The sequence below is a fragment of the Amyelois transitella genome, chromosome 14, assembly GCF_032362555.1.
Source record: "Amyelois transitella isolate CPQ chromosome 14, ilAmyTran1.1, whole genome shotgun sequence".
Taxonomy (NCBI): Eukaryota; Metazoa; Arthropoda; class Insecta; order Lepidoptera; family Pyralidae; genus Amyelois; species Amyelois transitella.
Window position 1 is genome coordinate 364,549 of NC_083517.1, and position 12,879 is coordinate 377,427.

At 37.1% G+C, this 12,879-nt stretch overlaps 1 protein-coding gene and 1 long non-coding RNA gene across 2 annotated transcripts in view; both read left to right on the plus strand.

Moving 5' to 3' along the window:
* LOC106129118 (neural cell adhesion molecule 2) overlaps positions 1-12,879 on the plus strand; it is a 98,529-nt gene that overhangs the window by 78,905 nt on the left and 6,745 nt on the right. The window contains exons 2-5 of the mRNA XM_060947673.1: positions 9,951-10,057; positions 10,920-11,118; positions 11,464-11,595; positions 12,561-12,716. Coding sequence (XP_060803656.1) covers positions 9,951-10,057; positions 10,920-11,118; positions 11,464-11,595; positions 12,561-12,716 — 594 coding nt within the window. The remainder of the gene's footprint in view (positions 1-9,950; positions 10,058-10,919; positions 11,119-11,463; positions 11,596-12,560; positions 12,717-12,879) is intronic.
* On the plus strand, positions 3,583-4,473 carry LOC132902518 (uncharacterized). The gene is made up of 2 exons (XR_009657153.1): positions 3,583-3,800; positions 4,043-4,473. It is a non-coding gene; the product is annotated as an uncharacterized LOC132902518 (long non-coding RNA).

The window sequence follows — 12,879 nt, forward strand, 5'->3', positions numbered from 1 at the left end:
GTAATAATTTTACGTATCGAAAAAGTACGATCGTCTTTTGTTAATTTTTTTAAGAACAATGATTTAAGACGCAATAAGCTAAGATTATTATTATTTTTCTAAGATTTTATTATAGTTTTTTTTTTTATATGTGATACCGACACCCTAAAATGCTGGGTTCAAATATACAGCCTAATTATTCTCTTTGACACAGGTTTTCCCTGAAACTCTGGGGTGGACACTGTATGCCAGTGAGACCTAAAGCTCGGCGTAACACCGAACTTATAATGGTATTTTCATCGTACGTCCTGAAATTATGTTCGTTTTCTCATTTATGTAAACCTATGGGATAGACTTATAAAGGGATCCTTTTTTGGGTGATGAGCCAGCAACCTGTCACTATTTGAATCTCAATTCTATCATTAAACCAAACAGCTGAACGTGGCCTATCAGTCTTTTCAAGACTGTTGGCTCTGTCTACCCTGCAAGGGAAATATTTTGGGATATAGGGATTATACCTATGTGTGTATGTAGGTTTACTGCTTAATCGAAAACTACAAACATCTTAACATTAATGATATAACTGATCATTAGCTCGCTTTTGTTATACGGGAACCACCTCCAGATCTATTTTGCCAACAGCCTAATTGGTTATATATTGTACTCTAAATAGAAACTCACTTGTAATAATTTCATTCAATATTTCCTCATTTCCCTTGCCAGTCACCCGCAGAAAAATAAACTCAACATCAAAGCATTTAATATCCATAATTGGCTCAACGATATTTCCTATTTTTAAAATCTATTCCGCACAAACTCAGTGGAATACTAACTATCAATGGTTCCTAGTTAGATGGCATTTTATTTTATCCGTTCAAAGTCAGACCGAGAATAGGCGATTTTTACTCTTTGTCGTCTGTAATTGAATTTCGCTGGGGCTCGGTTGCTCCGCTGATTTACGAGTTGGTCCGGATTCTGTTTGCTTGTTGGCTCCTGAAACGGTTTATTAAATGATATTCTATACTGTGTATTGTTAGATAATGATATATCATCTTCCTTTTCACTATAATACATGTAATACATTTTTTACGGCCTCTGTGGCGCAGCGGTAGTACGCTTGTCTGTGACACTGGAGGTCCCGGGTTCGAATCCCGGCCAAGGCATGATGAGAAACGCTTTTCCTGATTGATCTTGAATATTTATCTATGTAAGTATTCATTGTTAATTAATATAGTATCATTGGGACAGTACATATCTCGTAACACAAATCGCGAACTTACTTCAAGGCTAACTCCATCTGTGTAATCTGTCCCGTATATATTAATAGAATAGATTTATTACAAAATTGGAAACAAGGTATCACTTATTGACGTCACATTACTTAAATCTAATACCAACTACTACCGCTTCTAAGGCGCATCTGTAGAAGAAGCGGCGGAACAAACTACACTGCAGCCTTTTCATCGGACGACAATTTACAAATATAGATCTCCTAAATCTAAATCGTGAACGAATGCTTGAATTAACTTATTTATATTCAGTTAAATAATATTTGTTTTCCGAGTATATTATCTCGGAGTTTTTCTCAGTGCCAGCACGATTTCACTTGAATCACAGACTGGTGTGATAAACGAATATTTATGTAAATTCCCGGAGGTTCGCGCAAAATGGCCGCTCGTTCCACTCCGGCCGTTCGCTAAACCGTTTACAATACCCTTCGTATTCATACACTGTATCATTTGTTAGATAATTCTTGCTCAATGTTTATTCGAATGTTATACACAAAAACTTAAAAAAAAAGTGTGTTACATTTTGCAAAAGTTGTATAAATAAGTCTTAAATGTGTAAACCGTTTTAAAGTGTAGATAAGTTTTATATTTACCTAGGCTTATTTGTATTAGTATTATATGTATAATTAGTTTTATTTAGATTTATTTTAGTTTTATTAAGGTAACTTACAATGTGTTATAATAGCCTGGAAATAAATTATTTATCTCTGCGACAGATAATGTACAACCGTTTCGCAAAACTGGAATTCACTGATCGTCATAAATAAATAATGTCGACCAATCACAAGCCGTGGCCTTTTTCTCCTTACCAAGAAGTTTATAAATTACATACATACGTATAATCACGTCTTTGTCCATTACGGTGTAGACAGAGCCAACAGTCAGACAAACTCTGAAAGGCCACGTTCAGCTATTTGGCTTAATGATAGAATTGACATTCAAATATTGACAGGTTTCTAGCCCATCGCCTAAAAAAGAATCCCAAGTTGGTAAGCCTATCCCTTAGTCTCCTTTTACGACATCCATGATGGAGTGGTCCTATTCTTTTTTGTATTATTGCCGAGAACCACACGGCAAACGGTGAAATCAATAAAACGTACAAACATAATGAATGGCGTTTTGTGTTGACTTCTGCAAAGCCACAGATGATGAGGCTAATAGCATTTCCGATCACGTCCCACGGCTGATTCGGAGTATTATTATATACGAGTAGGAGTGGGATACTGCTGAAATGTATTTCATAAGCCGCCTTTACAGATTTGTTGTGTCGGACCATTTCGTGGCAATGAGACGAGCGGGAACTTATTGTTTTTATGTTAAACTATCTAATAGTGACAGGTTGCTAGCCCATCGCCTTAAGGAAGAATATCATGATATAAACATGGGAATCTCATGTTATAAACATGGGATTCTTCCTTAAGCCAACATACATACATATAGTCACGTCTACATCCCTTGCGGTGCAGACAGAGCCAGCAGTCTTGAAAGACTTTAAAGCCACGTTCAGCTGTTAGGTTTAATGATAGAATTGAGATTCTAATATTTCCCATGGATGTCGTAAAAGGCGACTAAGGGATAGGCTTATAAACTTGGATTTGTTCTTGTAGGCGATGGACTAGCAACCGGTCACTATTCGAATCTCAATTGCATCAGTGTGTTCAACCCTGTTGGCTCTGTCTACCCCGCATGTGATACAATATAAATAATTTGTACTGAAAATAAAATACATTACCGTATGTTGTTTATTAGCACGCGTGCAAAACTTTATCTCATTGGCAAGTCCGGCGGCGTCAGGAACGCGAAATTTTGGCTCAAATTTATAAATTATAAGTATTCGTATGCTACCCAGTAAATTGTTATTTTAGTTGTTCTAACTTTCCTGTTCAATTCAGTGTAAAAATGTAATATGTGCGTTTAAAATACTAAAGAGAGGCATGAATGTGGATGAAGCGAAAGAAGTAAGCAGGAAGGTGAAAGGATGAAATGTCTGCCTACCCCTCCAGGGCAAAAATATGTGTGATTTTCTACTTATCTCCATATTATAAGAATAAAAAATTTCAACGTAATTTGACTATTTAGCTTTGAATTAGTAAATAAATCAAGAAGTTTTCTCCATAAAATATTTATACCAGATATTTGTGACTTAAATACCTTTTTTTTACCAAAATCTATCTTTGACTGAAAATTTTATTTTTTTGCCACACACGGCACTTTACAAATAAACATACAAAGAATCCCGTTATCTCTGATTCCCGCGGGAATTTCCCAAAATTCTTTCTTAGCGGACGTCTCCTCGGTACAATCTAGGTAGGGGAACGTGGGGTAATGGGAGCGGTCGGGCAATGGGAGCTATGGTGTTTTAGCGGAATGCAGACACATTTGCGCGATCGTTGGTACTGGGCTACTTCCGTCGACAATCGGCAAACTTCGCCTGACGCGCTTGAACCGTTAGTGCCATTCGTTTAGTCACAAGGGACAGTTGTGTGTTTTTCGCTCCACGCTTACAAGAAATTGCCGATTGCCATTATCAAGGTAAGCATGAAAATATAATCTTATTTTATTGTAGTTATGCTTATTATATCGCTAGATTCGTTAACTAACAAGTACAAATAGTTGAATTGTGATTGAAAATACAATTACATAGTTAAGTCAATACTTTTCAAAATGGTGGTCAGCGGCTAATAGTAGCCTAGTAAGGCTCTCATTACTCGACATCGATCCCATTGCCCCATTTAGTCAGTTCAGAGATATAAAATGCTTATTTTTTCTTTTAGATGCCACGTAAAAGAACTCGGACAACAACAAAAGCTTCTTGGACAGTGGATTCATTAGAAAATGCGGTATTTGTTCGACAGTAGCTACAAAAACTCACCTAAGCTGGAAAGACGTACTGTATTTGCCCAAGAAGAAAAGCCAAACCAAGCGTTTTATTATATTGATAATTGTAAAAACTAGATCTCATGCATAGTATACGTTTTGTTATTTTTTTCTTTAATAGTAATTATAATGGCTCCCATTTTCCCTATGAGCGTTAAATGGGCTCTCATTACCCGCATTTGTCGGGTAATAGGAGCGACTGACTTTTTTTAGTAAAACGCTAATTGTACCTTATTTCATGTCTGTACTTGATTATAACTATGATTAAAATGTTCTCTAATAATGAAGTTAAGAGTTTATAATAAAAAAATACAATAATTTCGGCTAACTTGATTTTTATTAAAACTTTCCCTTAATAGGCTCCCATTGCCCCATTCTCCCCTACTTTCCTGTAAAAATTTCATCTTTATTGGCTCAGTAGTTTTGTGACTTAGTTATCGCAGCGTGTGAGTGAGTTTAGTGTTTTTCGCTTTTATCTATGTATATAAATAGCTAGACAGATAAACTGTCTACTCGGTGAATATTATGTCGTGTAATGCGAAGGCGTTTTATGAGCTTGTTTATGTCATCAAAAGTAAATGGCAATAAATGGCATTTGCCAAAAACACCTCAGTATTTACAGGGTTAACGTACCTTAACCTTCCCCTGTCCTTTCCTAAATAAAATTTTTCAACCACAATCCAATTTATGGTGATTGAAAAACATTTAGAATGATTAATTTGAATTAAATTAAATGTATGAAGGAATGGGAGCACTCCATCTCTCTCCCATGGGCGTCGTAAAAGGCGACTAAGGGGTAGGCTTATAAACTTGGGATTCCTCTTTTAGGCGATGGGCTAGTAACCTGTCATTATATGAATCTCAATTCTATCTTTAAGCCAAATAGCTGAACGTGGCCTAACAGTCTTTTCAAGACTGTTTACTCTGTCTACCCCGCAAGGGATATAGATGTGATTATATGTATGTATGTATGAAAGAATGTGATTGTAAGAAGTGTGTTACATTCAGGAATTATAAAATTATGTAAGTGTTTAAATAATATAAGAGAAAATAGAACTACTCCATATCATTCCGGTCGTCAAAGGCGACTTAGGGATAGGCTTATAAACTTGGAATTCTTCTTTTAGGCGATGGGCTAGCAACTGTCACTGTCACTATAAGAATCTTAATTCTATCATTAAGCCAGCAGCTGAACGTGGCCTATCAGTCTTTTCAAGGTTGATTACTCTGTCTACCCCGCAGGGGATATAGTCGTAATTATATGTAGGTATGTATGTTTGTTTAAATATCTGAATTATAAAAATACTAGATAGAGCACTTGAATATTTACAAAATTCATCTCAAAAAAACTACTAAACCGATTTTGATGCCCTACCAATTTAAAATTACACAGATTGAAATAGCCCCAATAAGTTCGAGACTTGTTATGTGAACACTAATCCAGAAGAAAGTTTCAAGAAAACATACACCCTTTTTGTAAGCCTCTCTAGTTATAGTTCTAATCAAACTATGTGTCACGAGTTGAACCAAAACTTTGGGAACCATTTAAACTTTGAACTATTTCTGAGTTTGTATCTCTCCGCTTTACTGAAAATAAATCTACGCACTTGCGATTGCGACACGACGCCGCGCGACACGACACGACGCCGCGCGACACGACACGACGCGACGCGACGCGACTAAATAGTTCAGGTACTTTTGTAATGTTAATGATTCTTAACCAGTTTCTATACCTGTATATTCCATTATTACAAATCGTTAAATACATAGTTTTTTAACCATTTTTGTACGTGAAGAGTGGTCTAGAAAAAAATATATTACTCGTATTATATTGTAAATTGTGTGTAGCAAATCAAATAAATAAATTATCTATCTATCTACTCGTAGTTTGAAAATATTTTTATTATTTCCCTTGGCCACATTTGAGATGATAAACCAAGATATAGCATATATTTATTTGGTATTTTTTACGTAACGTTTCAGCATACTTTATGGACTTTGTAAATGAGCGAAAATGTTTATAGAGCCCCTTAATAAATAGAGGCCGCCCGCGACTTCGTCCGCATGGAATGGAAACCCTATAAATCCCGCGGGAACTTGCCAGAGTATTTTTTTATTTTATTATTCAAATTTCATTTAAATCAATTATTATTAATCATAACAATGTATTCTCTCGTCCACATTTCTATTCTAAGTTTGGATAAATGTAAAGTTGGTTTTGTTAAAGAAAATGATGCAGTGCAGTTTGTTACCGCTTCTTCTGCCCTGAATTTGAGTGATCGCTATTTATATTACAAAAAAATTAATTAAAATATTTGTGACATGATCTCTCCGAAACAGGTTACCGTGTTAACTAACAGTCAACCACGCGTCAAGTTACCTTGCACAGAACTCTATGCCGGAACATCTGCGAAATTGCGGTGAATTTGGGTAACTTGATGTGATGTTGACTGTACTACAGCAATAACTTCGTTAATATATCATCTCGACAGGTATTAACAGCGAGTCGAAACCGACGTAATTCGTCAGACATTTGAATAACCTGATGAATCTTCATGACTTGAGAATTGTACATACATACATATAATCACGTCTATATCCCTTGCGGAGTAGACAGAGCCAACAGTCTTGAAAAGACTGATAGGCCACGTTCAGCTGTTTGGCTTTATGATGGAATTGAGATTCAAATAGTGACAGGTTGCTAGCCCATCGCCTAAAAGAAGAATCCCATGTTTATAAGCCTATGAGAATTGTACAATTTCTATTTGTGAGGATAAGAATGATCATTATTAAGACATCTAGCTGAACGTGACCTTTTATTCTTGAGAATGTTTGTCTTCCCCGTAAGGGATGAAGTTATAAAACTGAAGAGTTTAGTTAAGTTAGTTAAGTTTTAGTCTCAGGAACTACTTGTTCGAATTGAAAAAAATTCTTTTTGTGTTGAATAGACCATTTATCGAGGAAGGGTTTAGGCTATATAACATCACGCTGCAACTATAAGGGGCGAAGAAGTAATGGAAAATGTGAAAAAATAAAAGGAAAAATTATTCATCCTTGAATGATGCCCAAAATAACTATTCCACGCGGACGAAGTCGCGGGCACAGCTAGTTATACATAACTTTGAAAAGAGTCATTGGCACATGGCCGAGGCGGGATTTGAACCTGTGCCTTTTTGCGCATCACGCATTTCAATCAACACCATACGATTTGACTGATGGAGCGTCGGCTCATAGAAATGGAAATGGGTACCTACATAAAAATAAATAAGACTATTTTGCGAATATATTCAGCGGATTTGATGCTAAAAGCATTCATTTAAACACCTTTCAACAGAGACGTTGAGTGGGCGTGATATAAAATCTTTGTCGCCTTCTTATGACATGAATGTCAGGATATACCTATTTTTTAGTGTGTCGAAAATGCATTTAGTGCAACGAGAAGAAAGAATAATAACGATACAAAGACCTCATTCTTTTTTTTTAATGCTCTATATATATGTATATATAGCCTAAAGCCTTTCTCGATAAATAGTCTATTTAACACAAAAATATTTTTTAATTCGAACCAGTAGTTCCTGAGATTAGCGCGTTCAAACCAACAAACAAAGTCTTCAGCTTTATAATATATGTATAGTCTTCCCGCACCAGCTCCGTAGCTTGACACGCGCGACGCCGTTTTTATAGCTCGAAAAACTATCGCTGTTTCGCTTTTTATTACGACGTGAAGCAGGACAGCAATAGTTTTCTGCGCTATAGAACCGCCGTCGCGCATACTACGGAAGCAAGTATGATTCGAAGAGTAAACATCCTCATTACCAAGTCCGCTTTGACAGTGCATTCGATCAAAATGTGTTCAGCCGTCTCTAATTACCGGCGACACTCAAACAGACTTAGCTTCGCCGCAATGTGGCAAAAATAAATTGGAGCGACCAAAGTTATTTCGTGAAGTAAACTTATCAGTCTAATGGACGTTACTCGCTAAGCGCTAACTTGAGTACTTAAACTCGCAGCGACAGTACTGCCCGATTTGCCCAAAATAATTAAGTAAACATCGAAGTTGCGAAGTTTTTGATAGAATGTTTACTTAGATGAATATTTTGTGAGAGTCGCCCGCCATTTTGTGAAGTTGCTGTTTTGTAAAATCTTCATTGTTTCATTTAACCGATGTATAAAGTTAGGTTCTGTTTCGTCGCTCTGTCTACCCCGCAAGGAATATAGACGTGATTAGGTATATATATGTAATTTAATAGTAACAACGTGGCCTTCAAAGAATTTGACTCTTGTTATCTACCCCGTAAGACATAAATTATTAAGTAATAAACGCATGAATGTGTGTATGTATATAACCAACTATGTTCCTGACGTTATTAGGTTTCTTGTTCCCCTAAAATATTTCCAAAGTAACTAATGCGGGCACTCCATTTTCCCCGCTAATATTGGCTAGAATGAACGATGTGCTGTGTTGCCAGCTCTCGTTTCCAAATTTCCCGATCGACTAAATGAATTGCTGGGAACTGGGTACGAATAAACTTTATGCGTTTCGCAAACCTAATTTCTGGGGATACGTACATACATACATACAATCACGTGTTCATTTATTACACAGTAGACGGAGCCAACAGTCTCAATAATGGAATTGAGATTCAAATAGTGGCAGGTTGCTAGCCCATCGTCTAAAAATAAGAATCACAAGTCTATTAGCTTTTAGTCGCCTTTTACCACATCCTCAGGAACGATACGGAGTGATCCTTTTCCAAAATGCCGGGAACCCCACGGCACTGGAGAATTACTAATTACAAAATGTTTTTGTAAGACTAGTTATATTTTACGGATTTATTCGCGCATATTTGATGACTAATGAGCATCGGTGGTCGAGTAGTAAAGTACATACATAAAATCACGCCTCTTTCCCGGAGGGGTAGGCAGAGACTACCTCTTTCCACTTGCCACGATCTCTGCATATTTCCTTCGCTTCATCCACATTCATAACTCTCTTCATGCAAGCTCCGCGGTTTCGGGTACCTTTGACCTGACCCTTTACCAGGACGTCCTTAATTTGATCAAGATACGTTCGTCTAGGTCTTCCCACTCCGACCTTTCCCTCCACACCCTCCATGTATATCTGCTTAGTCAACCTGTTTAGTAAAGTAGGCTACTGAAAAATCCTACCTTACATTAGTTTCATTGCTATCCGACACTTTCCGGTGAGGGACAACATTATGACGGAACCTGCACATTCTGCTTACTGGACAAACCATTCCGGGGTAATTCCCAAAAAGATTGCGCGAGTCGCTGTAAAAATCTGACTTGGTCACTGGTCATAGACTCTTAGCTCCTCTCCAGGGAGGTTTCAGGACAGACGCTTTAATGAGATCTCCTATTTTTATTTTATTTATTTTATTAAGGTACCTACATGTGCCGTGTGGTTCCCGGCACCAATACAAAAAAGAATAGGACCACTCCATCTCTTTCCCATGGCTGTCGTAAAAAGCGACTAAGGGATAGACTTACAAACTTGGGATTCTTTTTTAGGCGATGGTCTAGCAACCTGTCACTATTTGAATCCCAATTCTATCATTAAGCCAAATAGCTGAACGTGGCCATTCAGTCCTTTCAAGACTGTTGGCTCTGTCTACCCCGCAAGGGATATAGACGTGACCATATGTATGTATGTATTAAGGTACACATACAGGCAGATTACAAAATTGCATTATCCTTAAGAAATGTAGTTATATATTTTGTGAACAAGTAAAATTGAATTTATTATTGAGACCAATCAAAACATTTCTGTTTTGTTTGTTACAGTCTTATCACAAGAAGATGGTGAGGCGTCACTCGACATCATGGCGAGGTCGACGCCCTACGAAGTTGGGGACACGAAGGCTATATTTTGCAAATTATTCAATTTAGAGGTACTTAAATTAAAAGTTTTATTTATTATATTTTTAGTTAAGTTTGGGAAACTACGGAATATTTTATTACGCGTACCTACTAGGTTTTACAAAATATGTTGGTTAGTTTGATATTTTTATCACTACATAGTATAAAACAAAGTCGCTATTTTAGTCTGTTTGTCTGTATGCTTAAATCTTTAAAATTACGCAACGGATTTTGATGCGGTTTTTTGTAACAGGTAGAGTGATTCAAGAGGAAGGTTTTTATGTATAATAACATTTATAATTTTGCACCCGTGCGAAGCCGGGGCGGCTCGCTAGTAGATACTATACTAAGGGTCAGGTCAAGAGTACCCGAAACCGCTGAGCTTGCATGAAGAGAGTTATGAATGTGGATGAAGCGAAGGAAATATGCAGAGATAGTGGCAAGTGGAAAGATGTAGTCTCTGCGTAGGCAGCAAAGCAGGGGTAGCCCTCCGGTAAAGAGCCGTGATTTTATGTATGTACGTATGTATCTACTATACGTGAAGGCTTTAAACTAAAGGCTCTGTAGACAGGACAAAGTGAGAGAGGAAATGTTTAAAAGCAGCTAGATATACTTAATAAAAAAAATAACCGTGCCGTGTGGTTCCCGGCACTAATGTAAAAAAATAATAGGGCCACTCTCTCTCTTTCTCATGGATATCGTAAAAAACGGCTTAGGGATAGGCTTATAAACTTGGGATTCCTCTCGTAGGCGATGGGCTAGCAATCTGCCACTATTTGAATCTCAATTCCCTCATAAATGGCCGAATGGCCATTGAATAATTTCGAGATTCGAGACTGTTGGCTCTATCTAGCCCGCAAGGGATATAGACGTGATAATATGTATGTATTCCAGGACGGAGACTGGTACAACCCATCAGGCGAAGTGGTCGGCACTCGGAGTGCCAAGAACAAGAGGATATTCGTGGAGAAGAAGAAGGAGGGTTCTGGTCTGCTGATGCCCCTCATCATCAACAAGATGGAGATCAGCGACAGCGGGAACTGGACGTGTATGTCTGGAGATCTGGAAGAAACTATACATATACTTATTGGAAGTAAGTTGGGGTGGAGATTATAATTTTGTTAATGTTGTTAAGTTACTTAAAGGTTTGAAGAAGAAATAATAAGAATAGTGGTCCTATTCTTATTACTCCATCTCTTTCCCATGGATGTCGTAAAAGGCGACTAAGGGATAGGCTTACAAACTTAAGATTCTTTTTTAGGCGATCGGCTAGCCACCTGTCACTATTTGAATCTCAATTCTATCATTAGGCCAATTAGCTGAACGTGGCTATTCAGTCTTTTCAAGACTGTTGGCTCTGTCTACCCAAGGGTTATAGACGTGACCATATGTATGTATGTATGTTAAATCTATCTTAACAAGTCACGATCTTTTCCAGGGAAAGTCGTGATGGACAACGCGAAAGAGATCAAGTACGGACATGAAGGCAAGACGTCCAGGCTTGACTGCGAGCCGGATGGGTATCCAGAGCCAGTGGTCCAGTGGTACAAGGACCGACTGCCCATTGATGGTAACAGCTTCAAAAATGTTTACATGGTCGGACAAGTGAAATGAAGAAAAAGGCGTGATTTTATGTATGTATGTATGTAGGACAAGTGATTTCTAGTCATAAATAGCATATCTGATTTTAAACTTTCGCGTTGCATTATACTATTTGTAAATACTACAGCAAGAATTAAAAAAAAACAAATGGTACCAGTTTGATAGCTGTGTATTTAAACCAAGCCAAATGCTTTCGGATTGAACTTTTCAAATATTTGTTATGTTTGGAGCTTAAAATAGTTGTTATGAGAAAGTAAAAAAAAAAATATGAAATAGGATTCTAATAGCTAATCTTTAGCCTTAAAAAAGAAAAAAAAAGAAACAAAGAACAAATTCAAATTATATTTTTTTTATTTTTCTATTATTCTGAGACATTTCATCATCACTTAATATCACATCACTTAATACATATGTTTTGATTTCGCAACATTGGTTGACGTCAAATAAATTACTTAAAACTAAGTTTACTGCCGCTTCCAAAACGTCAGTCAGAAGCGGTGACAAAACTTTACCTACAAGCCTAGCTTGTAGGAATTGTTAATTATTGTACATAGAACTCGTTTTCCTAACTCAATAAGGTTCCTCTCTTCTATACTGATAAACTTATTTTAATCCTACTAATATTTTGATTGTGAAAGTTTGTGAGTATGTCAGGATGTCAGTATGGATGTTTGTTACTCTTTCACGCAAAAATTACTGAACCGATTACGATGAAATTTGGTTTGCAGGTAGCTGAAGACCCAGAATAACATATAGGCCACTTTATATCCCAGAGTACCCGCGGGATTGAAAGGGTTTTCATGCGGACGAAGTCGCGGGCGGCCTCTAATAATATATAAACTGTTGATAGATCTTTAGCAAAAATTATAAATTCATATCAGATTCTGTAGTTAAAATCATCGCCCCATATAAATTAAATGTACTTTTGTTCAGAACACAACAAGAAATACATTGTGCACACAAAAGGCCGCAACCGCCAGCTGGAAATCAAGAACGCTAATCACATGGATGCTGGGGAGTACGTCTGCAAAGTCACCCAGAAACTGCTGTCACACTATACGGACAAGACTATCACATTTATCGTTAACCGTGAGTATTGACAAGATACGAGGGAAATTATGATGATGTTGTAATGTGTTTAACATATAAATAAATACAAGTAATCACGTCTATACCCCTTGGAGGCTAAACAGAGCCAACAGTCTTAATAAGACTGAGAAGCCATATTCAGCTGTATGGTAGTATTGAGATC